General features: G+C 56.1%; 8 protein-coding genes across 8 annotated transcripts; 3 read left to right on the top strand and 5 right to left on the bottom strand.

The window, feature by feature from the left end:
- Positions 1 to 166: 166 nt before the first annotated feature.
- Positions 167 to 3,815, top strand: BCV69DRAFT_296754 (26S proteasome regulatory complex, non-ATPase subcomplex, Rpn2/Psmd1 subunit; the record flags this gene model as incomplete). Its single annotated transcript, XM_025494040.1, has 4 exons — positions 167 to 188; positions 297 to 414; positions 500 to 962; positions 1,050 to 3,815. 4 exons carry the CDS (start codon positions 167 to 169, stop codon positions 3,813 to 3,815), a joined length of 3,369 nt encoding a protein of 1,122 aa, XP_025349937.1.
- A 102-nt stretch (positions 3,816 to 3,917) lies between these two features.
- On the bottom strand, positions 3,918 to 5,099 carry BCV69DRAFT_96777 (hypothetical protein). The gene is made up of 2 exons (XM_025495665.1): positions 4,393 to 5,099; positions 3,918 to 4,290 (listed from the first exon to the last, which is right to left on the bottom strand). Exons 1-2 carry the CDS (start codon positions 4,878 to 4,880, stop codon positions 4,020 to 4,022), a joined length of 759 nt encoding a protein of 252 aa, XP_025349936.1. The 5' UTR covers positions 4,881 to 5,099; the 3' UTR covers positions 3,918 to 4,019.
- A 440-nt stretch (positions 5,100 to 5,539) lies between these two features.
- On the top strand, positions 5,540 to 6,647 carry BCV69DRAFT_286303 (putative arginase; the record flags this gene model as incomplete). Its single annotated transcript, XM_025493520.1, has 2 exons — positions 5,540 to 5,813; positions 5,902 to 6,647. The coding sequence occupies 2 exons, from the start codon at positions 5,540 to 5,542 to the stop codon at positions 6,645 to 6,647; spliced, it is 1,020 nt and encodes a 339-aa protein (XP_025349935.1).
- A 1,554-nt stretch (positions 6,648 to 8,201) lies between these two features.
- On the bottom strand, positions 8,202 to 9,305 carry BCV69DRAFT_236210 (hypothetical protein; the record flags this gene model as incomplete). The annotated part of the gene is made up of 1 exon (XM_025489917.1): positions 8,202 to 9,305. A coding segment is annotated over one exon (1,104 nt), but the record flags the coding sequence as incomplete, so codon positions are not given.
- Positions 9,306 to 11,187: 1,882 nt separating this feature from the next.
- BCV69DRAFT_97388 (hypothetical protein) lies at positions 11,188 to 12,790 on the bottom strand. Its single transcript, XM_025495668.1, has 2 exons — positions 12,185 to 12,790; positions 11,188 to 11,262 (listed from the first exon to the last, which is right to left on the bottom strand). The coding sequence occupies exons 1-2, from the start codon at positions 12,672 to 12,674 to the stop codon at positions 11,225 to 11,227; spliced, it is 528 nt and encodes a 175-aa protein (XP_025349933.1). The 5' UTR covers positions 12,675 to 12,790; the 3' UTR covers positions 11,188 to 11,224.
- Positions 12,791 to 13,222: 432 nt separating this feature from the next.
- BCV69DRAFT_96929 (hypothetical protein) lies at positions 13,223 to 16,994 on the bottom strand. Its single transcript, XM_025495667.1, has 2 exons — positions 15,506 to 16,994; positions 13,223 to 15,421 (listed from the first exon to the last, which is right to left on the bottom strand). The coding sequence occupies exons 1-2, from the start codon at positions 16,788 to 16,790 to the stop codon at positions 13,359 to 13,361; spliced, it is 3,348 nt and encodes a 1,115-aa protein (XP_025349932.1). The 5' UTR covers positions 16,791 to 16,994; the 3' UTR covers positions 13,223 to 13,358.
- A 1,367-nt stretch (positions 16,995 to 18,361) lies between these two features.
- Positions 18,362 to 19,613, top strand: BCV69DRAFT_280382 (S-adenosyl-L-methionine-dependent methyltransferase). The gene is made up of 3 exons (XM_025491597.1): positions 18,362 to 18,899; positions 18,977 to 19,218; positions 19,294 to 19,613. Exons 1-3 carry the CDS (start codon positions 18,448 to 18,450, stop codon positions 19,518 to 19,520), a joined length of 921 nt encoding a protein of 306 aa, XP_025349931.1. The 5' UTR covers positions 18,362 to 18,447; the 3' UTR covers positions 19,521 to 19,613.
- Positions 19,614 to 19,798: 185 nt separating this feature from the next.
- On the bottom strand, positions 19,799 to 21,227 carry BCV69DRAFT_280380 (putative RPL9A-ribosomal protein L9.e). The gene is made up of 3 exons (XM_025491596.1): positions 21,101 to 21,227; positions 20,318 to 20,654; positions 19,799 to 19,986 (listed from the first exon to the last, which is right to left on the bottom strand). The coding sequence occupies exons 1-3, from the start codon at positions 21,206 to 21,208 to the stop codon at positions 19,850 to 19,852; spliced, it is 582 nt and encodes a 193-aa protein (XP_025349930.1). The 5' UTR covers positions 21,209 to 21,227; the 3' UTR covers positions 19,799 to 19,849.
- Between the last annotated feature and the right edge of the window lie 835 nt (positions 21,228 to 22,062).

Here is a 22,062-nt window from a genome sequence, read left to right as displayed (position 1 = left end):
GCTGGCTCGCTCGCCCCCACGCCTCGCCTCGCCTACCAGCCACTTCTTCCTCTACTGTCCCCTCGCCAATTATCACATCGCCGTCGAGCTCACCCTCCTCTGACTCGACGTACGAACATTATCGAACCACGAACCTCATTGTCCTGCCCCTTTCCCCTTTGACAGCATGGCGTCCACCACCTCGGCGGGTGAGTGAGCAAGCTCGACAGAAGGCTCTAAGCCAACTTGTGGACTGACCAGCTCTTTTGCTCCTCCCCCCTTCCCCCTATTCTCGTGTCTCTTTTCCCCTTCGAAAGCCGGTCTGCTGTCACTCCTGAATGAGCCTGAGCCTGAGCTACAGGCTTATGCTGTTGAGGAACTCAACAAGTCTGTTCACCAATTTTGGGCAGAGATTGCGGACAATATCTCCGGAATGTGAGTTGGGCGAAGAGGTAATGCTGTTAGAGTCCCAGGAGATTCGCTGACCGAGGCTTCGCTTGTTATGCTTCTCTTTTGACAGTGAGATTCTGTCAGAGTCCTCTTCGCCCCTAGATCCTGCCACTCGTAACGTCGCTTCTCTCTTGGCATCGAAGGTCTACTTCCACCTCGGAGAGTTCGACGAGGCCCTCACCTTTGCTCTCGGCGCTGGTGATACATTCGATGTCGACGTCGAGGATGAGTTCACCGAGAGTGTCGTGTCCAAGGCCATCGACTCGTACATTGAGCAGAACGCAGCCGCCTTCGCCTCTGGCGGGGCGACTTCGCCCGATGCTAGGCTGGTGAAGATCGTCAATTCGATGTTCACGCGATGTATCGCATCTGGGGAGTACAGGCCTGCTTTGGGCATTGCGTTGGAGACCCGGAGGCTAGATGTTATTGAGCAGGTGTTTGAGCATACCGGCAAGAAGGACCAGGAGCTCCTTGCGTACACCCTCGAGGCTGTCATGGGCATTGGCGGCGTGGGAGTAGAATTTAGGCAGCAGGTGAGTAAACGCCCTGAGCAGGCGATGATTCTCTTGTGCCAATCGTATGCTGATTCCCTCTCTCACTCTCTCTTTCCTCGCCCGTAGGTGCTTCGTCTGCTCATCAAGCTCTTCCAGTCTCTCCCACACCCCGATAACTTCTCCATCGTTCAATGCCATGTCTACCTGAATGTACCCCAAGAGACTTCGGCTTTGCTCCTCGACCTGGTCACCAAAGCCCACCAAGATGCATCGGCTTCATCATCAGCCAATACTGAGCATGATCCCCTGCTCATCGCCTACCAATGCGCCTTCGACCTCGCCGAGAGCGCCACACAAGAGTTCCTGGAGAACGTCCGTGTGGACCTGGCGTCGAAGACTGCCACAACAAATGGGGGTGCTGAGATGGAGACGGAGGAGGGAGGCGCTTCCTCTTCTGCCTCGACTGTGGAGAGCTGTATCACCCGGGTCCGGTCGATTCTCCTGGGCGAGGAGTCGATTCAGCTGTACCTTGACTTCTTGGTGCGGTCGAACCGCGCCGATCTGACTGTACTCAAGTCAGTAAAGGATTCGCTGGACGCCCGCAACTCTATCTACCATTCCGCCCTCACCTTCTCGAACGCTTTCATGAATGCTGGAACAACCAGCGATCAGTTCTTGCGAGAGAACCTGGACTGGCTGGCAAAGGCAAGCAACTGGAGCAAGTTCACTGCCACAGCTGCCCTGGGTGTCATCAACAAGGGCAACTTAAAGGAAGGCATCAGCATCCTCCGCCCCTATCTGCCCCAAGATGGCGTCAGCTCATCGGCTTTCTCAGAGGGTGGTTCTCTCTTCGCCCTTGGACTCATCCATGCTAACCACGGGACAGAAGTAATGGAACTCTTGACGAATACGTTGAAGAACAACGAGGGCGAAATCGTACAGCATGGAGCTGCTCTGGGTCTCGGCGCTGCAGGTATGGCTACGGGCAACCAGGAGGTGTACGAGGAACTCCGTACGCGTCTTTACAGTGACAGCGCAGTGGCTGGCGAGGCTTCTGGCTATGCCATGGGTCTTGTCATGCTCGGCACTGCCAACCAGCAAGCCGTAGAGGAGATGCTGCAGTACGCTCATGAGACACAGCACGAGAAGATCATCCGAGGTCTTGCCATCGGTCTCGCGCTGCTGTTCTACGGTCTCGAGGACAAGGCTGACTCGATGATCGACACTCTTCTGAGCGACAAGGATGCCATTCTGAGGTACGGAGGTGTTTACACTATCGCTCTCGCCTATGCTGGAACGGGCGACAACAAAGCCATTCGTAGATTGCTGCACATCGCCGTTAGCGATGTCAATGACGACGTCCGAAGAGCGGCCGTAACCAGCTTGGGCTTCCTTCTCTTCCGCAACCCCACACAGGTCCCTCGTATCGTTCAATTGCTTTCAGAGAGCTACAACCCTCACATGCGATATGGTTCGGCTCTCGCTCTGGGTATTGCCTGCGCAAGCACTGGTCTCGACGAAGCAGTGGATCTGTTGATGCCAATGACAAAGGACCCAGTCGACTTTGTTCGTCAAGGAGCCTGCATCTCCCTCGCCATGATTATGCTGCAGCAGAACAGCGATCTGAATCCACGAGTGGCAGAGGTCCGTCAGACCTTCAGCAAGATTCTGGGCGACAAGCACGAGGAGCCGATGGCAAAGTTCGGCGCTGCGCTCTCCTCCGGTCTTATCGATGCTGGAGGCCGTAACGTCACCTGCTCTCTGCAGTCGCGTGTCGGAGGCAGCAACAACATGATGGGCATTGTCGGACTGGCTCTCTTTACACAATTCTGGTACTGGTTCCCCATGGCTCACTTCGCTTCTCTTGCATTTGGCCCCACTGCCCTCATTGGTCTTGACCGCGAGTTGCGCGTTCCGGACTTTGAGTTTGTCAGCAATGCCCGCCCCAGCTTCTTCCGCTACCCCGAGGCTGCCAAGAAGGACAAGGAGAAGAAGGTCGAAAAGATCGAGACGGCTGTCCTTTCGACGACTGTCAGGGCAAAGCAGAGGCAGAAGGCAAAGGAGCGTGAAAAGGCTGCTCAAGGGCTGGGTACCTCCATGGACACTGACGAGAAGCCCTCCAAGGCTGATGGCGATGCCGAGATGAAGGACGGAGACGCTTCCGCTACTCAACCGGCTACCAAGCGTCAGAGGAGGAAACCAGAACCCACTTCGGAGCGCCTGCAGAACTATTCCCGTGTCACGCCGGCTCAGGTCAAGTACGTGGCCTTCCCTTCGGATTCTCGGTACAACCCCATCCGGGCAGTGCAAGGATCTGCAAGCAGTAAGCCTGTCAACTTTCACAACACATCGACTGTGGCGCCCAAGGGCAACCTCAGTTTACTAGGCAATGCCACCCCCGCAAAGGGCGCCAGTGGTGTCGCGACTCCCCTCGGAGCCAACGACGCCTCGGCCAATAATGCAAAGTCGGCCGTATCAGCTGCGACGACGACAGCTGCTGCCTCTCTCGGTCCGACAGCCGAGGAAGCCAGGGACATCCTTTCGCGGACGTCTGGCGGTGGAGCTGGTATCCTCTTGCTCTTCGACCGCAAACCCTCCGACACTTTCAAGGCCCTCAAGGTCAATGCAAGTGGGGACGAGGGAGGAGACGGCGAACAGCAAGCGGGCACTGGCGCTGCTAGTGGAGCTGCTGCGAGAGGTGATGAGCTGAGCGAGGCGGACCGCGCTGCCATTGAGGCTGCACTGGCTGGGGACGACGATGAGGACGAGTCGATGGATGACGAGAAGGACATTCAGGGCGTGCAGGACGCTCAGAGGAGGAACAACGAGGGCGGTGCGGGCGGAGGCGCTGGTGGTGCGCCTGGAGGTGGAGGTGCTCCTACTGCTCGATAGAAGGGGGAGGGAGGGGTAGCAAGATGTTGTGGGGAAAGTCGAAGCGTGACAATTGAAAAGAGGATCTATTGATACAGCACAAGTAGTGTGAAATGATAGTACAGGCGTAAGCCTGAATTAAGAAGTGCGCCCGCCCCACCTGTTTCTTGTACGTCCGAAGCTGCTTCTTTCTCCGAGTCGTCTCTCTTCTCCTCTTCTCTCAGCTCACTCCTCCACCCTCTCACTAGCACCGGCATATCCCTCCCACTTGGGCAACTTGTCGGGTATATCCATTGTACGCCACCATCCGTAGAATTGGTGATGCAGAGGTCGGATAGCCTGCTGGATGGTGGGGTGCGGAAGACCTTCCTTTGGTGGTGGAGATGTAGTGGAGGAGCTGGAGCTAGAGCCCGTCGAGGGAGTGGAGGTGGGATTGGGAGTGGGAGTGGGAGGAGGAAGATAGTCCCTTGAGAAGGTGGAGGGCCAGAGGCTCCATCTGAAGCGATTGAGAGAGCAAGTAGACAGACCAAAGTAAATTGTCAATCCTCCATTCCACTTTCAAACTCTTTTCTTAGTCCAGTAATGGAAAGGCACTCACTGTCTCTTTGCCTGATTCCAAGAGCCCAATGGTGTTCCACAATAGTCACAGCGTTGCTTCCATTTGCGTCCTGGAAGGGTCTCGTAGACTGCCATTGTGGGAGCAAAGGTTGCTTCGGGAAGCATTGGAGCCGAGGATGAAGAAGAAGTAGAAGCAGAGGTGGAAGAGGAGGAAGAGACGGTGGGAATTAGTCGGGCGCCGCCTTTTGTCCTTGTTAAGGTTGGGGCGGTGGAAGAGGAGGAAGAGCCTGGCATCTTCTCACTTCCTCCATCGAGTGCAGCAGAGGACCACTGTACCGCCTCTTCAGCCCAATGTGTCGTCCATACAAATGGCGCACCATTGAGTCTCTGACACGAGGTACAATGGCAGTAGGCGGTCAGACGGAGGTCTTCCTGTAGATTGGTGAGCTGTACTCGATATTGCGTGCGTTTGCAGGCACAGTGGCCCGTCGTGTACTCTGGGAGGGGTGGTAGTGCGTTTGAGGACATGCTGGATGAAGGGTGTAGTGGTCGTACGAGTCAGAGGGTCGGCCGGAAAGAGGAGAGCGGTGATGCCGGGAATGTGAGTGAGCTGCACCTCCTCCACACCACGTCCCTCGCCTCGCGTGAGAGAGAGGGTGAGCAGATCTCCGTAAGCTGTGAGGCCACGCAGAGGAGATTGATCCACACTACAGTCTTGGAGTCATGGTCTCACAGCATCGTTGAGCCCACACCTCCCCTCGCCTCCTGACACCTCCTGCTCTTGGTCTGTACCTCCCCCCGCTCCAATCTGCCCTTTACCGCCGGCAATTGTGCGTGTGCGGGTGAGTGCGTGGGCGCGCCAGTCGGGGCTCAAGGTGGGCGTCCTTCTATTCCTTGCACCTCCCTGAGGCGTCTGTCCCACGTGGCATCCTCCCCGCGATGGAAGCAGCAGATGTAACACAACTCCGTCTCTTGTACCTCCCGTACCTCCGTCTGTCCGCATCCCACCGTAGAGATAGATTTTTCACCCTCGAGTAGAGACAGCGCAGAGCAGATTAGACATATAAGACAGCAGGATATTGGACAGGAGTCACTTTGCATTCCCTCCTCCCACACCATTACATTGTAACCTAGCATCTCCCCTCCCCTCTCCTCCACTCACAACCACGCACACACCAGCACACACAATGACCATCACCAACGGCACCCACGCCCTCACCGGCAAGTCCCAACCACACTCCTCTGCCGCCTCTACCTCCAAATTCCTCAAGACCAGCGCCTCTGTCCAGATTCTCGGCTGTGACTTTTCTGGTGGACAGGGCAAGGCAGGAGTAGACCAAGGACCTAGTCAATTGATCCAGGCTGGATTGCAGAAGCAGATTGCCCAGTTGGGATGGAATGTGGGGTACGAGGGGAATGAGAGGTATGAGAGAATCGTCCAGGAGTTTGCTGGAAAGGATGGTGAGTAGGATGATGAAGGGAGAGGCCTGTCTAATCTTCCTATGACAGCTCCAGCTGACACTACTTCCACGTAACCCCCTCCCTTTAGCTGACATCGGACAAATGAAGAACCCAAGAACGGTCAACGCCGTCGCCCGCTCTGTAGCCGACCGAGTCGAAGCCATCTCCAAGGCAGGCGACCTTCCTCTCACCCTCGGAGGCGACCACTCCCTCGGTCTGGGCACAGTCACTGGCACTCTCCGCTCTCACCCCTCCGCAGGTGTGATCTGGGTAGATGCCCATGCCGACATCAATACTCCCCTCACAACCGATTCTGGTAACTTGCACGGCTGCCCAGTCTCTTTCCTCATGGGACTCGAAGGATGCGATGTTGCTCCTTTCAACGAGTGGGTTCAACCTCTGCTCAAACCAGAGGGAATCGTCTACATTGGTCTGAGGGACATTGATGTCGAGGAGCGCAAGATTCTAAAGGAGAACAACATCAAGTGCTTTTCCATGCATCACGTCGACAAGTATGGAATTGGAAGAGTGGTAGATATGGCTTTGGACCACCTCAATGGCAACTCGGGAAGGCGAGACAGGCCTATCCACCTCAGCTTCGACGTTGATGGGCTGGACCCTTCCGTAGCTCCTTCTACTGGAACACCAGTAAGGGGAGGACTTACATTCCGAGAGGGACACTACATCTGTGAGACTCTGCACGAGACCGGTTGTCTAGTCGCAGTAGACATCATGGAGGTCAACCCAAGCTTGATGGAACAGAGGGACGCAGAGGCTACAGTTGCCGTTGGATGCTCACTCGCCAGGAGCGCACTTGGTGAGACGCTCCTCTGAGGAGGAGGAGAAGGAGGAGCAAGGGGAGAGCGAGGCACTGGAGAGTGAGGTAGAAGGCAATACATAGAAGGGAAATGCGAAGGGAGAAAGGTATCACCCGAGCTCCACTGGAAGAAAAGCAGGCCCTGGCTGGCCCCAAGAGAGAGGGAGAGACTAGATTGAGAATAGAGTACGCCACGACCCTAGAGGCAACAGGCACGCAGCCAAGAGTAGAGGCACCATCCGTCCCCCTCCCTTTTTTTCCCACTCATTGTACCATCTGATATGATCAATTGAAACAGCTCTTGAGCATACATCACACATCACACATCGTCATCGTCATCGTCATCGTCATTGTCCCCTGAGTCGTGCATGGCCCCCCCTCAAAAGCTCAAAAGTCAAGTCGACGAATCTGAATTTGTTCCCATCCTGCGTCGTTGCTCTCTCTCTCTCCCTCCCTCCCTCCCTCCCCTGATCCCTCGCCGATCCTCTCCCGCTCCACCCTTCAAGGAGCGCTCACTCACTCTCAGTCTTCTAGCAACTTCCATTCAGTCTGATCTTTGGGGGGATCTTTTGTTTTTTGTTTTCGATAGTGATACAGATTGGAATTGAGAATTGAAAAAGAAATATCTCAGAGAGAGAGAGAGAGAGAGCTAAACGTTGATAGGCTAGCTAGCTGACTAGCTGACTAGCAAGAGTAGCAAGAGAGTAGCGACTAGACAAGTACTAGAGGGAGCATGACAGAGGGAGAGGGAGAGAGGGAGAGCAGAGAGTAGACTAGAGCAGTGCAGTGCAGTGCAAAAGGGATAAAGGACAGAGGACGAATGTGATGGTGAAGACGAGAGGAGAAGAGAGGGCAGTATGCGTGACGTAAAGTAGTACGAAAGGGAGAAGATGGCGAAAAGAGGGGTTGCTCTGCTGCTAGTGTTGATGCCGTGTTCTTGCTGCTGCTGCTGCTGGTAGACCAATCAAGTGAAACAACTTTGATGGATGTGATGTGATGCAATGTGATGCGATGCGAAACGATGCGATGCGATGAGAAGAAGCTTGACCTTCCGCTCCCTACTTGTGCGTGAGTGGGAAAAGTCATTCGTTAACAATTGACGTTTTGAAGTTGGTGAAGGAAGTCGAAAGTGGGTGGGGAGCAAAGGTCGTTGATGCAATAAGAGTGTGAGAGTTGCCGTCGTTGGGGGGTTGAGAAACCCCGGTACCTTAGTATGACAATGCATGACATGAGAAGAGAAGAGAAGAGAGATAGTGTTCATGAGTGTTGGGAGCCATGTGACGGGGAGGTGATCGTGATCGAGATGGAGACCGAAAGACCGAGCCCGAAAGGAAGTGCGGACTTGCCCCTTTCTAAGCGGTCGCTTGCCAGGTGTGCGTGGTGGTGAGAGCCGGTCGACGTCCCTCTGCCGCTGCTGTCCCTCGCGCGTGCACATGCTGCACCGTAATCGAGGGGATCTTGTCAAACACGTTGCTCTCCTTCATGTTGAGGTTGATGTTGACATCGATACTGCCCGCGCTGCTGATGCTGCTGTTACTGCCTGTCGAAGTGGAGCGTGGAAAGGAGTGCGGGTGGAGGGATTGGTTCTCCTTGTTGCTCTTGCTCGAGCGAGAGGGTGACATGGACGTCGAGCTCGAGGCAGAAGCCATTGGATCTCCTTGAGCAGTCAAGGGCGTGACTGGCATGTCCTCGTCGTCATCCTCATCGTCATCGTTAGCGGCTCGTCGGTACCTTGATGGTGTAGAAGCCATCGAGGAAGGTGTTGAGCAGCCTGAAGACTCCATGGAGCTGTCGTTGCCCTCGTCCATGCTGTCCGTTGACGACGACGGCGTCATGAAGACCGAGTGCGCTGGCTTGAAGGTGCCGTCAACGGCCTTGGCCGATGCGACCCTCTGAGAGGCTTGTCCTGCCGAGTAGAAGTTCTTGACCACCGTCGACGCGGCCGAGAAGTGCTGGTAGCTATACTTCTTGACCAGAATCATGGAGAGCTGGTCCAGCTGAGGTCCAATGTGGGTATCGATCATCTGAGCGATAGAGGTGATGTCCTCGAGACTCGACGAGGCAAGGTATGTCCTGGGCTCCTGTCGACAGAGGTAGCGAGCTAGCATCAGAGCACCCGAGGCGATGAGCGACGATGGCACTCCGATGAAGTTGCGGTGGAAGAGGGTGTTCTCCATGAGGAAACGAGACACATTTTGAGTGGTAGACTCTTCGGGCGACTGCATGCAAAGAATGCGTAGCCAAGCCTCGGGAGTGGGGTGACCGAGCTGCCACGACAGAGTCTGAAGGATGTGGCCTTCCATCTGAAGGAAGGCAGACTCGTCGTAGGCTTGGCAACACATCAAGCTCAAGTCGGCAATGGTGGGGACTCGGTCCTTGGCATCTTCGTACTTGGAAGCAATGAGGAGAGCAGCAGAGCCAACGAGCTGGTAGTGCCTCTTGAAGACGATTCGTTTCGAAACGTATCGGTCAGCAATGTTCATTGTGAGGTAGAGGGTCTCTGGCCGCAGGCGGAAGGTCTGGTGAATTTCGATGATGAAGTCGACGAGGTAAGGCCTCATGAACCATCGCAATTCTGGCTGGGCATTCATCAACTCGAGGTTGGGGAGAGAGACGGACTCCATCTCCCTCATGTGCTCAATGACCTCGTCTTGGTACTCCTCCTCATAGATGATGGGTCTTTGTTGAGGTCGTTGTTGTGCCAGATGAAGTGCCCTGGCGACGGGTTGCACGGTCAGATGGGTATTGGCCTGCTTTGGTGACGAAGCGATAGAGCCAAGCTTGACGCTTTGGGCTCTGCTGCTGACGCTGTGGGAAGAGGCATTGCTACCGCCAGCGACGGCGGTGGCATTGCTGCTGATGCTGCTAGTAGAGGAGTTGCTAGAGTCGGATCTTGACCTTCGTGTCCCCAGATCTGGTCGCTCGGAGGGGAGAGAAGAGGTGGAGCAGGAAGCTGAGACTGCCATGGCAGAGGAGGAAGGGTAGCTGCTACTGCTTGGAAGTGCAAAGGCAGAGGCGTGTGGGTTGACCAGGGGTTGCTCAGAAGCGTACATGTCGAATCTTCTTGATCTGATGGTTGAGGTGTAGCTGGTGGAATATGCGGCTTGTAAGAATTGCTGTTGTTGTTATTGTTGCGGCTCACGATTCGAAATTGCTGATTCGATTCGTACGGGGTAAAGGGAGAGGATTGACCAAAAGTATGAAGAAGCACTAGCGATAGCAATAGGCAGCAAGGAGAGTCAGACGTTGCGGAGAGCAAGTGGGTGAGAGACGAAGCAAGAAGTATGCAGGGGTCCTAAGGGTCGTCGTGGGAGAAGGAGCGTTGTAGAGGGTGAGGGGGACGATAGAGGCAGTGTGTGGTGATGGTAGAGGGGAAGATGGGAGTGAGTGTTGCTTGTCTTTGATAGAAGGCTGCCCTCGAGAAGCATGCCAGACCTCACCCTCCCACCTCGGCCATTGGCTGCCCCTGCTCCCAGTCAGAATCGGGCTGGTCTGGGTTCTGTTTTGCGGTGTTGGGATGCGGAGCTGCAGTGGCGGGTTCAGAAGTGCAGCCGCACATACCAGCAGGGGGGAGGTGGCGAGGCGAGGCGCGGCAGACGCGCAGCCAGGCACCCCGCCTGTCGGAGCCCGGCCTTGCCCTGCACGCACCACACACGCGCGCCAGCCGCACACGCCAGGGGGGGAAACGCCGCCACACCAACCCTGCCCCCCCCCCACCCTCTACCCGCATATCCCACAAACGCAACACTCACCGTTTCGAGAATGGACAGAAGCGGACCTGCCCGTTGCGAGATGTGAAGAGCAAGGGTCGTGCAAGAAGCTACAGCCAGCCTGCACCGGCTACTTCTGCCAAACCCCTTGCCTTCGCTTGTGATAGGTAGGGGCGGTCCTTGTCTTCCTTGCTCCTTGTGTGAGAAAAAAAGGCGGCAGGGTGCGTCTCTCCAGACGATGTAATTTTCCCCCGAGAATAGAACCACGGCCGCGGCCTCTTCGGCGGCAACGCGCCCGACTAATGCCACGTCCGTGCGGCAGATTGACTTGTCGTTCCTAGTCAGCTCACTCGTCGATTGCGAAGCACTCGAGATTGGAATTCACCTCCGCTCTTCCCACTCGGGTTACCTGCAAACCGAAGCCACTCCAGACGTGTGAACCGAAGCACCCCTCGCTCCTATGGACGTGAGAAGAGAAGAGCGGATCCAGCTGGGCTGCGACCAGTCGCCGGAGGTAGGCAGGCAGGAGCCTTGTGAACCAGCCAGCTCCCACACCAAAACAAGGGGGCAGCAAAGATCCCTTTTGGCACACGCCTGCACCTTGACTTCTCACAGCAGCAACCGAATGGGACAAGTGAGGGGGAGTGGGGCTGGCGGGGAAATTCCTTGTCCACTTTGCCGGTGGGAATGTGCAAGGCGTCGAGTGGAGGTCCTTGGGGGGACCAGCACAGCCAGGCGGGGCAGGGGCCTAGCAAATGATGGCTTTCGGCACTCTCGGGCTTGCGATACTCCGAGGCCAGCCAATGATTGAGTCCCTCCCTCTCTTTGGCGAGGTCCGTCGTCCAAACTTGTTGGCAGAGGCAAGCGAGTGTGGCAAGGAGGTGCTAATCTGAGACCCTTACTGCACGTCCCAATTCAAATGCTGCTTTGCAGACGGTGGAACGCAGCGTTGCATTCAGAGGCGCCGTAGGCATGCGCATCATGGGCCATGACGGAGTCCGCAAGAATAGATTGGGAGTGCGATTGATTCGTAGGCGACATATCCGATCGACGGCAGCGGCAGCCAAGCGCAGAGGGAGAGGGGAGAGGGGGGGAGCGCGGAGGGCGCAGCGGAGGCCATTGCCGAGTGTGAAACGCGGCCGAGAAGAGGGTAGGGTGTGAGTGGCCGGAGTCAAGCCAGTGCCACGTTGTTCGGATGAGAGGGGCCCAAGGAGGCGGTTCAAGGGTTGATAGAGCGCCGACAGATTTCGAGGAGACCATTAGCCATGCAAGGAGACAGAGTGAGACAGGCGCCCCGCAGAAGGAAGATGTGATGGCCCAATGTGGAAGAGAGGAGATGGCAGGCGAGGAGAGGAAGCAGAGACGGGGATTCAGTCAGTGGCTTCTGCTGCAGGGCGCAAGGAGTCGTGCATCTCGCTTGGGCGGCGCGCATGAGGCTCGTCTCTTTGCTCGTCATGGCCGCCGCCGCCGCCGCACCTCTACACCTCCTTGCTCTTCTTCTCATCAACGAGGGCGACAAAATGAAGGCGTTCACGTCGGCAATGCACAAATTGGAGAAATACTCGTACTGCCACGCTACATTACCGAGCTGTATTTGGCCACCTCCACGGTGTGGGAAATGGACATCCGGTCCGTACTCCTGGTCGCAGCTGCAGTCGGGGTCATCGACCCTACCTGGTCTGGCCTATCGCTTCTTTCCCGATATCAGGCGAAATGCATGAGAAGATAGGGCGTCCCCACTCACCGGCTGATCTCGCTAGACCCTACTTTCCTTCCCTCAATCAAACTCGGCTAAGAGGTCGTCTAGACTTGCGCCCAATCAGTGCCAGGGTCTTCACACTTACCCGAAGGCGGCGTCTTGCCGAGACGATGAGAAGAGATGTGCTGGCGTTGATTTTCCTGGTGCCTTAGAGTGAGGCAGAGGCACAATTGGATCGATGGGTGTGATGATGATGATGATGCACCACTGCAAGGACGGATCAGCACGTCTGTATGCCCGTGTATGGCGAAAAGATCAAGATAGCATGTGATAGGAGCTGCCCAATCGCGGAAATGTGGTGGAGCGGGATGAGCAGTAGCGAGGGTCAGATGCAGCCTTCTTCTTGGCGTACTTGGTCCCTGCGAGAAGAATAGCTCATACGTGTAATGTGATACACTGCAAGGGGGATTGTAGCGGGGGAGAGAGGGGTGGAGGTGCGGGCCACATGCCTCGGGAGACAGAAGAGCAAGGTGGTGCCATGTGCAGGGTGCAATGTGATGGTGAAAGAGGTCGGTCTGCGTGTGATGTAGAACGAGCCGGAAGGTAAGAGATGGGCAAAAGGGTATGCTCAGCATAACAAGTTTGTGAGGAGCAAATGGAGTCCTAGGCACGTCCGGAAGTCCAGCGGCGGCAAAGTACTGCTTTCATTGCCCCTTGCGTGCAGCCTGGGAACCTGCCTCGCTGCCAGGTGATGTGATGTGATGTGAAAGATTGCGATGGTGTAGGGCCGTAGTAAGGGTGCTCAAGGACAAATTGGCAGTTGCGCTCAATCCGGCGCGCTCGCCGAGGCAGCAGTCGCCTCATCACATCAATATGTCGCCGACCACCAGACTATCACATGTCTTGGCTCTGCCGTTATCACACCGTGCTGATAAGCCCTTGTTGGTCCCTCGCGCCAAGAGTTCGGTGGGATCACGGCGTCCAATGGCACGATGAGAATGCATTTGTTATTATAGATGAGCACCTGGCGTGCTGGGGCGACGAACATCACAGCGTACCCTCTCGCACATAAGAAGCAACGAATGAATGCAAATTGGATGGGAAAGACCAAGCAAGGTGACAATTAGACCAGTATCCGGTGGAAGACAGGAGCATTTGATAGGTGACAGGGGGAAAAGAGACCGGAGAGCCAAGCGAATGAGAGTGTAAAGTAAAGAGAAGCACAATCGCAGATATACTTCTTGTAGCAGGGACAACGATGAACCTGACGAGGGTAGTGGCGGGAGCTCAGACCATGTCTTAGGTGGAGCCCTACATCCTCACCCTTGTACGACTGCCTCGGCAGTGCCATCCTGCGACCCAAGCTGCGAAGCTTCCTTCTGCTCTGCTTTCCATTCAGCTTGGGTGCCCTTCAAGAGGCCGGTCAGAATTCTGGGAGAGATGGGCTTGTGATACCAGGCATCACACCCGACTTCTCTGCCTCGCTCTTGATCCTCCTTTGAGCTCAGGGCAGTGACGGCAAATATGCGAGGGCGATGGCTCCATCCAACTTCGATCTGACGCATTTGCTGACAGCAGGCAAAGCCGTCTTGGATGGGGAGAGAGATGTCCAAGAGGACTAGATGTGGCTGGTGCTTCTTGAATTGCTCGATGGCTTGTCCGCCATCGACTGCCGTGTAGTATTCTAGGCCGGCCCGCTCCAAGACAAAGGTCAGGATGCGGAGATTGGTCGGATTGTCTTCGACGGCTAGGACCTTGAAGCCACCGGCAACGGGGGTAGGCGCAGGCTTGCCTGCTTTACCTGTCAGTGCTCGGCCGCTAGTAGATGTTGCGTGCCTGTTGTGAGCCTTCGAACCCGCTAGGACGGGACCTGGAACAGTAGCTGCCGGCGCAGGAACAGTCTCTGGCCGCTCTGGAACACTCGGCGCAGGAGATGTGTCGAGAGGTAGTTGATGGGAGCTCGCTGGCGGTGTGCGCAGCGCGACAGGATGGCTCTCTGCCAAGAAAGAGTCGAGCGAAGCGAAGGCAGCCTGGCCAAAGGGAGACCTGAACAGGTGGAAAGGTAGTGACTTCAGAGCGGGGAAGTTGACTGAGCGTTGCGTTGGATCCGCACAGACAACTACAACGCGACTGCCAGGAAGATGAGGTAGGTGAGTCTTGCAAGCGCCATCGGGACAGACGAGTGTCGTTTCTGGTACTACGAGAAGATCAATGTGGCCCGCGGCTGGATCTTCAACGATTTCAATGCCCCGCCTGACGAGATGCTGTTCAATCAGACTTCGGGTCTTTGGATGTCCCGCAGAGCCTGTGAACGGCATCAAGAAGGCTCTAGAGACTTTGCATTGATGCAAGCTCTGCGCAAAGGATGCTGGAGAGTCGTCACCCTGCTCTGCCTTCGCCGAGGCGTTGCATCGCAAGAGAGGAAGAGTCACAGTGACCTTGGTGCCCTCGTCGGGTTCGGAGACAACGTCAAAAGTACCTGCGAGTTGACGAGAAAGTCCGGCTGCAATGGCTCCTCCCAATCCGGTACCTTGCTGGAAGCTATCGCCCTTGACGAAAGGCACAAAGTATTCGTCTTCGATGAACTTCTTGGTCATTCCGCATCCAGTGTCAATGAAGTCAAAGGCAACCGGAATTTCCGTTTCGTGATTCTGCATCGTGGCTGGCTCGGAGCAGGTTATTGGTCTGACCACGATCTCAACCAGCCCGGCATTAGCAGTCGAGCGTCGTGTGAAGCGAAAGCAATTGTGAAGCAACTTTCGAAAGATCTTGCGCATGGCGACTCGATCCGCCTTGAAGAGACCAGAAAGGGATGGATGAACGCTGATAATGAAATCTGGAGGGCGCGCTACGATTGAATCTCCTGAAAGACCTGCGGCATGTCGTAGACCAAGCGCAGCAATTTCAACTTCCTCTTGACCAACTTCTTCGACCAGTGTGCCGAGGCTCACGACATCAAGTCGTGACAGTGACTTGGCGGACCTCACGCCAGAGAGTTCACCAAAGTCCAAGACGTCATCGAGGATGCTGCTGAGGTTGCCAGCTGAAAGCCGGATGGTCTCCAGAACCCTTGCTAGCGCCCCGTCAGGGCTCGTATCGAGCTCCTTGCCACCGTTTGATAAGCTTGTCAACAGCAGCTCAGAGGCACCCAAGACTCCGTAAAGTGGCGTGAAGAGTTCGTGCTGAAGGGAACGAACGAATTCCAGCTGTCTATGCTCGGCCAGATAGCCCTTCTGACGGATCAATGACCCAATGATGATGCGTGCTAGATGGTTCAGGAAAGTCACTTCTGGCTCGTCGATAGGTACGATGTCGGCAAAGGACACTACGAGAAGGAAGGTCACCTGAGGGGGAGTGCTGTCTTGGCAAATAGGCAGGACGACTGATGGGCCTCAATGAGAATGGTAAGCGTCAGCACATGTATAGTCTCTTCAAAGTCGGCTCAAGATCTTGCGCAAAGACTCACGATACATAGCAGTCTCATCCTGTCCGTCGAAGAGTGAAGCAAGTGGACTCCTGAAACCAGACATCCGGGATTGGCTGTCGTCGGCAGAAACATTGCCCTCCGACGGCGTGTTATCAGAAGATGAAGCAAATCTGTTCATCGTGAGGAAAGGCCCGCACAGCGTATTGACGATGGTACCGGCACCTCGTTCTAACGTTCTTCTCGTCTCGATCAGGACGTCGCCGATGTCCTGACGAGCTTCTGCGCCAGTGACTCGCGGGGGCGGCAGACATCCGCTCTGGGCAAAGATGTCCAGGCGAGAGGCGGGATCAATTTGAGCAATGTACTCATCGGCAGCGCCCTCGAATGGGGGCAGGGCCGTGTTCCTCGAACCTGATCTGCTGTGCGTAGGCGACGATTTGTTTGACCTGGGCGTTGTCCACAGTGCTGGAGAGGATGCCGAGGACGCGGCAGAGGGAGTACTTGCGAATCCAGAGAGCTGAGAAATGCTCGAGCGCGGCGATGCGGCATCGAGCCACGGCGCTTGAGGGTAAGCTGAATTGGGTGATCGAATGCTACTTGCGCGCGAAAGTCCACCTGTCAGTGCTGGCCTTGAGCCCTTGGAGACAGAAGCGCCCCTGCCTGGCGTGCCTGGAGTCATCGAACTCCCTCTGGACGAGCTTCCCTCTGTCCTCAAGGCTGATACCCGATAGGCTGTGACGTCGATAATCGCTGCAGAGGCCGGCATCACTTCACTGATGGCGTCGACGCCAACTTGACAGATCTGTTTGTGTGGGGCCGTGGTAGAGCTCAGATCCTGCAAAGCCGAGTACGGCGTCTTCCAGACATGATCGGCGAGCCGGGTGATTGCTTCTTGCATCATGTTCGAGCGTTGCGCAAGACGTTCTCGGTGCTCAGATTCGAGTGCTTCGCACGCCATAGCGGCAATCTCTGCCAGTAGCTGCGCGTCCTCTTCTCCAAAATCCGGTCTCGGTTGTAGATCTACTATCGCCAAGCGCCCTATTTCAACTTTGGCGCCGTCTGGGCTTCCAGGTGCTGCAACAAGTAGCGGAGCGCAAGCATAGAAACGCAGAGGCCCGCCATCCCGCGTGTGATAGTGGGGATTAGAGGCGAATCTCCAGTCGTCTTTCAGGTCCCGCACTATCATCACTTTGTGGTCGTTTGTAAGCATGGCATGACTGCAGATGGTCTGAGACCAAGGCTGCAGCAGGTGAGACTGCTTCCCTTCCGGATCGCATACGCCGCCCTTTCCGGTGTGAGCACTATCGCTGACACAGAGGAGCATGCTATCATCTTCAGGACACGGCGTGAAGATGCGTGCGCTATCCGCCTTGAAGACCTTGCGAGCGTGAGCCACGTATCTCTGCAGAGCAGGCCGAACTCCAGGCTTGACCAGCGCCAGCCGTCGAAGGGCAGCGCCCCGGACCCGACGTACTCGACCGGAAGGGAGAGGCGCTGGTAGCCAGCCGTATTTCTCAAAGAACTCTATTGATTGTTGATGAAAGATTCGTCCGAATTAGTGCCGAGGTTCTGAGCCGAGTCTCTCGTAACAAGTCCAACGACTGGCCCCGCTACTGCTTCCATCCTGGAAGCTACTCACCTTGCTGGTCAATCATCCTCCCACTGGCCTCGCACTTAAATTTGCTGCTGGCTACGTTGGCAGTCGGAGGCAAGACTTCTTCGCTCGCGTCTCTCCATGACACGCCCATCCTTGAGAGCGATGTCGTGATAGAGGTTGGCTGTTGTCTCGGTACAGAGACGCCCGCCTCTGATCGTGAAACTTCCAGGGCAGGGGCCTGCCTCTGGGGAGAAGGACTGGGAGGATGTCCAAAGCTCATTGACGATGGTGGAGACGAAAGAGGATCTGAAGGCGAGAAAGGGCCATCAGATCTTCTACGAAGCCTATCTGCAGACCTGTAGTCGTCCATGGTGAACGTCTGTTCGTCTTGAGCAACAGGCTCGTCTCGGGTTGGGCAAAAGCTCAGTCAAGGCAGGCGCCTTCTTACGTGCGCCCAGGCCGCTACGTGGCCGTCCAAGGCTGGGGAACGTGGATGCGGGCTCCTTGCAAGCCTGACCGTAGTGACAGAAAGAGAATGAGGGTATAAGAAAAAGGTGGGGAGGTATCGTGGTAGTCCTTGTGTGCGGGCGGCAGTGCTGAGCTCTTGCGGAGAATGCTTAGCCGCGAGAAAGTCTTCTGGCTAGACTCGAAGGGCGCAAAGGGTCCGGTTCATTGGACTCCGCCCACAGCTCTAAATCGGCCTAAAGGCGCCCAGGATGACTCGGAAGTATGGGCTGACCTTCAATGAGCCGTGCAGAGAAGAAGCTTGATTGTGATAGAAGCCGGTACCGATGCGCAGGGAATGGCGAGGGGCTCCTCGTGGATGCGCTCCCTAGGCGTATGATCACGAGTTCGGGTGTTTGAAGAGCAAAAGCAACTGAATGTGAGCGGGCAGGTCACGCGTGCACTAGGACAGGGTCGTGAAAGAGGCAGCGGCGGAGGGAAATTGTGTTGGAGCATACGGGACGGATGTTGTGCGAAGGTTGGTATAGCTGGTAAGGAGTACCACAAAGCTTCTCTCCCAGCTAAGGCGACCAGGGACAGCTTGCTGGCTTGACCCGCAGATCGTGCAACCCTTGAGCATAGCCCTTTGCTGTCAGGACCCTGCCGCCAAGGCTGACCGGAAGCACTGATGCGCTGCGCCCGCCTATAGTGCGAGCCAATCGGGCTCCTCACGGCGTGCAGCCATACACCCAGATCGGGGCTACGTGGGAATTTGTTTGGTCCAACGCTGGTCGCCGGGCGTAGTCAGCTAGTCGAAGATGAGAGCTGCCACCGTTGTGGAGCTGTGTCCGTATCCTTCTGCAATCAGATGATCCGTGCTTGAAGCGAGTTCCTTCTCGTTCCGTCCCTGCTTACGCATTGCTGGCGCCAAGGGTCCAGCATGACCTCCCGCCTCTCCTCCAGTAGTCTTCTGCTGACAGCCAGTGTGGCTCTCGTAGCCAGTCTGGGAGGTCTATGGCTGCTCACTCCCCCAAAACCGCTCAGAGACCGTCTCAAGGGTCCCGACGAAGCTCAGGGCGAGAGTGAAAAGGTCATGGATCTGGACGTCTATGGCGAGGAAGGCTGGTGGTGGTCTGACCCCGAGTTCGCCCTTATGCTGGTGAACAGTGCTCGTATACCGTACTTTGACAGGACCTGGAAGGCAAAGCTGCCCGGGGAGCCAAGAAGTGAGAGCAAGTACGTGGATGTGGGCTGTGGAGGTGGGACAGCGACCGAGGCGCTGGCTAAGCTCGGATATAAGATCGTAGGCGTGGACCCATCCGAAGGGGCCATTGAGCAGGGTCTGACGCATGCAAAGGAGGCTGGCTTCGATGGCGTGGACTACCAGGTTGGGTGAGTTGCCCTAGAGACAGACCTGAGCCACAGCCAACTTCAGCAGCTCACGCCGATCGTCCTCTCACACGGTTCAGGTCCGCCGACTCGCTGCCCTTTGAAGACTCGTCCATCACAGGCGTCATCTCGAGTGACGTTCTAGAGCATCTAGACGACCTTCATGCGGCTCTGGGAGAGATTAACCGGGTCCTGAAGCCCGGTGGCGTGTTCGTCTTTGATACCATCAACAGGACGCGGTGGTCGTGGCTGTCCACTATCCTCGTGGCACAGAAGTGGCTTAGGATTCTTCCAAAGGATGCTCATGACTGGAGACTGTACAGTGAGTTCTCAGTCAGCGCGTCTGCCTCATCATGGCCTCTGAAAGACTCACGCCCTCGTCTCTCCTCCCCGGTAGTCACGCCTGCCGAGCTTCAGCAAGGTCTGATCACTGCAGGTTTCGAGCCCTCGGACATGTCAGAGTGGGTCGGCATGCGACCAACTTTGAGGTGGCCTCATCAGGGTCTCTACCGCCTACTCTTCCTCGGAAAGGGCTTTGGAGGGCTAATGGATCAATGGAAGATGTGTGGAAATGACAGGTCAGCCTCATACCTGGGGTGGGCGAGGAAGCCGTCGGTGGGGTAGGGTGAGGCAGAAGATGACCTCATCATGGACTGGACTGTGTCATAGCTTCAACTGTATCGTAACGAGTTCACAATCGCACGCACAGATGCCAGTATTCAGTGATCGATGCGTGAAATGAGTATTGAACATGCTCAAAGGAGCAAGGGGTACGGAAGGGAGAACATCGACGTCGCTGAACCGGAAAGGTACAATGGAGAGACCCAGAGACCATCGACTGGCATCCCTCTACCGTTATGAAAGATATGGGAGCAGGGGACAAGCCATATCTCCCCACGCGACGGCCAAAGTGTGCTGGTGCTACAAAGGGTGAATCTTGCATTTTGAGTCGTCTACTCCTCAGTGACGACGATGGTCGACTTCTCAGAGGTGTAGATACCGTCCAGGAACTTTCGGATATCCTTGTTCTTCACGAGACACTGACCGTGCAGGTCGGCAGCCGATTGCGAAACCTCCTCGATGTCGTTACCTGAGACGAGAGATGGAAGCGTAGGGTTAGCACATGCGTCCCGATGAGAGGATAGAGATGGTTTCCTCGACCCTTGTGTCACTTTCCGCCCCCACCCCCGCCATCAAAAGGCCGTCTCGCCTACGCGCTGGCCATGCAACGTGTCGCCCGCCCCTCGAGTGGATACGACACAAGCCTAGGAGTCTGGCGGGACTTGCTCTCTACTGGTGATCCTCCCTCACGTTGACAGCTGCTGTGCTGAAGTATCTAGCACTTCCTCGCAATGTCTGCCTTGAGCTAACTCCCCTCAACTTCTATCCACCACTAAGACTGCATCTGCTCGAGTACTCACCCTCAACCAGAACCTGGTCCTTCTGTGCTGGGTCGTCCTTGATTGTCACACCCTTGCGCATCTCGACGTGACGCACACGCTTCTCGCCCAGGAAGTTACGGATCTCCACCGACCTTCCACCGTCACCAATGATCATGTTGATGGGGAAATGGGCGTAGACAGCTCGGCACTTGTATTGGAAGCCGACAGTGACACCCTTGATCATGTTTGCGAAGACGGCCTTGGCAGTTCGCAGGCAAGCGAGGTGCTTTCGGCCACCGTGCCAGACAATGAACTTGATCTTGTCACCCTCGGGCGACTTGATCATGCGGATGTCCATGTTCATGTGCTTGACATGCTGTGAGTTGGAAAGCAGAGGTAGAGGGAAGCTTGGTGAGCAGACTACTCTGGCATCGAAGAGGTAGGGGGTACCATCCCACTGAATCGGCTTCAGCCCGATTGCCATCTCTAGTCGCAAAGTGCACACTGCCACTCCTCATACAGAGACCAGCTTGCAAGGTGACATAGCTTCACCTCGAACCGTTCGAAGTAGAAGGTGCCGAATATCCCATCCATCATTGCTTCAAGGCACTTGCATCTGAGGGTGACCGGCCGCCCCCTGACGCAAGTCCAGCAAGACGATGATGTCCCTCGTCGCCCTCTCGTCCGCGTTACCAGCACTCTCAAACTCGTCTAATGATATCCCCACCTCTCGTCCTGATCAACCAGCGCGGGGCTTCTTCCGCGTCCCCGCGCTAATACGCATATTCCACCTTCGCATAGGTCCAGAATTCCAAGCCTCACCTTTGTGAGCTCTCCACGGGGTCCCTTGACAGTGGCCTGTCGGGAGTGGAGGGTGACGGTCACGTCCGAGGGGATAGCAAGCTCGACTTCCTTGAAGATTTGGAGCATATTGGGATGATGTAGGGGGTTGGGTGTGGATGAGGATGAGGGCGGGTTGTCAGAATCGCTCGTTTGATCGTTCGACCCACTCGATTTTCAGGCCCGACGACTACGGCTGCTGTGGCTGCATATTACGTAAGCGCTCAAAAATCACTCCGACGCCCACCACGCGCTTCGTCCTAGGCGCCTGCTGTGCCTCCCCACAGCGCTCCGCATGGCTCAGCCCAGCCGCTCACGAGCGTGTCGTCCTCTCTTTTGTGCACCCGTTGAAGCTAATGTCCATCATCATCAAGTAGGTCTCTGCAATAGCAGAACTGATACACCACAGACTATGTCTTCGAATGCATCCCCTTCTGTGCCGCTGGATACTCTGCGAAGAACTGAGATCCGCGCCTGGCAAGACATACGGCACAGAGCGACATATGACTGCAGCCCCCTCTCCGGCGCATAGACTCAGGCAGCGATCAGTGCTCGCATGTCATGGTCCCGCGTGGCTTTCGACCAGATCTCCCTCGTACCATTGAAATCAGGATGACTGCCGTTGCCTTGCGGAGCTCGGCACGTTGCGAATTTGGATGGAGGCCTCGGGCGCACGTTGACCCACATCGGCAAACGTGGTCGGGCTAAAGTGGGTGGACCGAGCGAGTACTGATTTCTCCTGGCCATGCTCCCCCAAAGTCCACCATAGCGGCTTGTTGCCCCTGATGGCCTAGAACGCTGGGACATCTTCGAGGCAAACAACATCCTTCGCTCCTTCAGATGACCGGCAGTGGCACTCTCCGTCCGTCCCGCTGTTCCCGTCCCTGTGTGGGGACAAACAGCGTCGCATCCCCGATCACTACCAGGGGCTCGTACGTCCCGCC

Source organism: Pseudomicrostroma glucosiphilum, assembly GCF_003144135.1.
Source record: "Pseudomicrostroma glucosiphilum strain MCA 4718 unplaced genomic scaffold BCV69scaffold_2, whole genome shotgun sequence".
Taxonomy (NCBI): domain Eukaryota; kingdom Fungi; phylum Basidiomycota; class Exobasidiomycetes; order Microstromatales; family Microstromataceae; genus Microstroma; species Microstroma glucosiphilum.
This window is presented reverse-complemented; position numbering and strand designations above follow the sequence as displayed.

Coding starts and splice junctions, on each gene's coding strand:
- BCV69DRAFT_96777 (XM_025495665.1), bottom strand. CDS start 4,880: ATGTCCTCAAACGCACTACCACCCCTCCCAGAGTACACGACGGGCCAC. Junction 4,291..4,392: donor TGGAATCAGGCAAAGAGACA/GTGAGTGCCTTT, acceptor CAATCGCTTCAG/ATGGAGCCTCTGGCCCTCCA.
- BCV69DRAFT_97388 (XM_025495668.1), bottom strand. CDS start 12,674: ATGCTGAGCATACCCTTTTGCCCATCTCTTACCTTCCGGCTCGTTCTA. Junction 11,263..12,184: donor CGGCAAGACGCCGCCTTCGG/GTAAGTGTGAAG, acceptor TCTGCAAAGCAG/CATTTGAATTGGGACGTGCA.
- BCV69DRAFT_96929 (XM_025495667.1), bottom strand. CDS start 16,790: ATGCTCCTCTGTGTCAGCGATAGTGCTCACACCGGAAAGGGCGGCGTA. Junction 15,422..15,505: donor GGATGAGACTGCTATGTATC/GTGAGTCTTTGC, acceptor GAGGCCCATCAG/TCGTCCTGCCTATTTGCCAA.
- BCV69DRAFT_280382 (XM_025491597.1), top strand. CDS start 18,448: ATGACCTCCCGCCTCTCCTCCAGTAGTCTTCTGCTGACAGCCAGTGTG. Junction 18,900..18,976: donor GGCGTGGACTACCAGGTTGG/GTGAGTTGCCCT, acceptor CACACGGTTCAG/GTCCGCCGACTCGCTGCCCT. Junction 19,219..19,293: donor TCATGACTGGAGACTGTACA/GTGAGTTCTCAG, acceptor CCTCCCCGGTAG/TCACGCCTGCCGAGCTTCAG.
- BCV69DRAFT_280380 (XM_025491596.1), bottom strand. CDS start 21,208: ATGCTCCAAATCTTCAAGGAAGTCGAGCTTGCTATCCCCTCGGACGTG. Junction 20,655..21,100: donor CCCGTGGAGAGCTCACAAAG/GTGAGGCTTGGA, acceptor TCCAACTCACAG/CATGTCAAGCACATGAACAT. Junction 19,987..20,317: donor GGACCAGGTTCTGGTTGAGG/GTGAGTACTCGA, acceptor CTCTCGTCTCAG/GTAACGACATCGAGGAGGTT.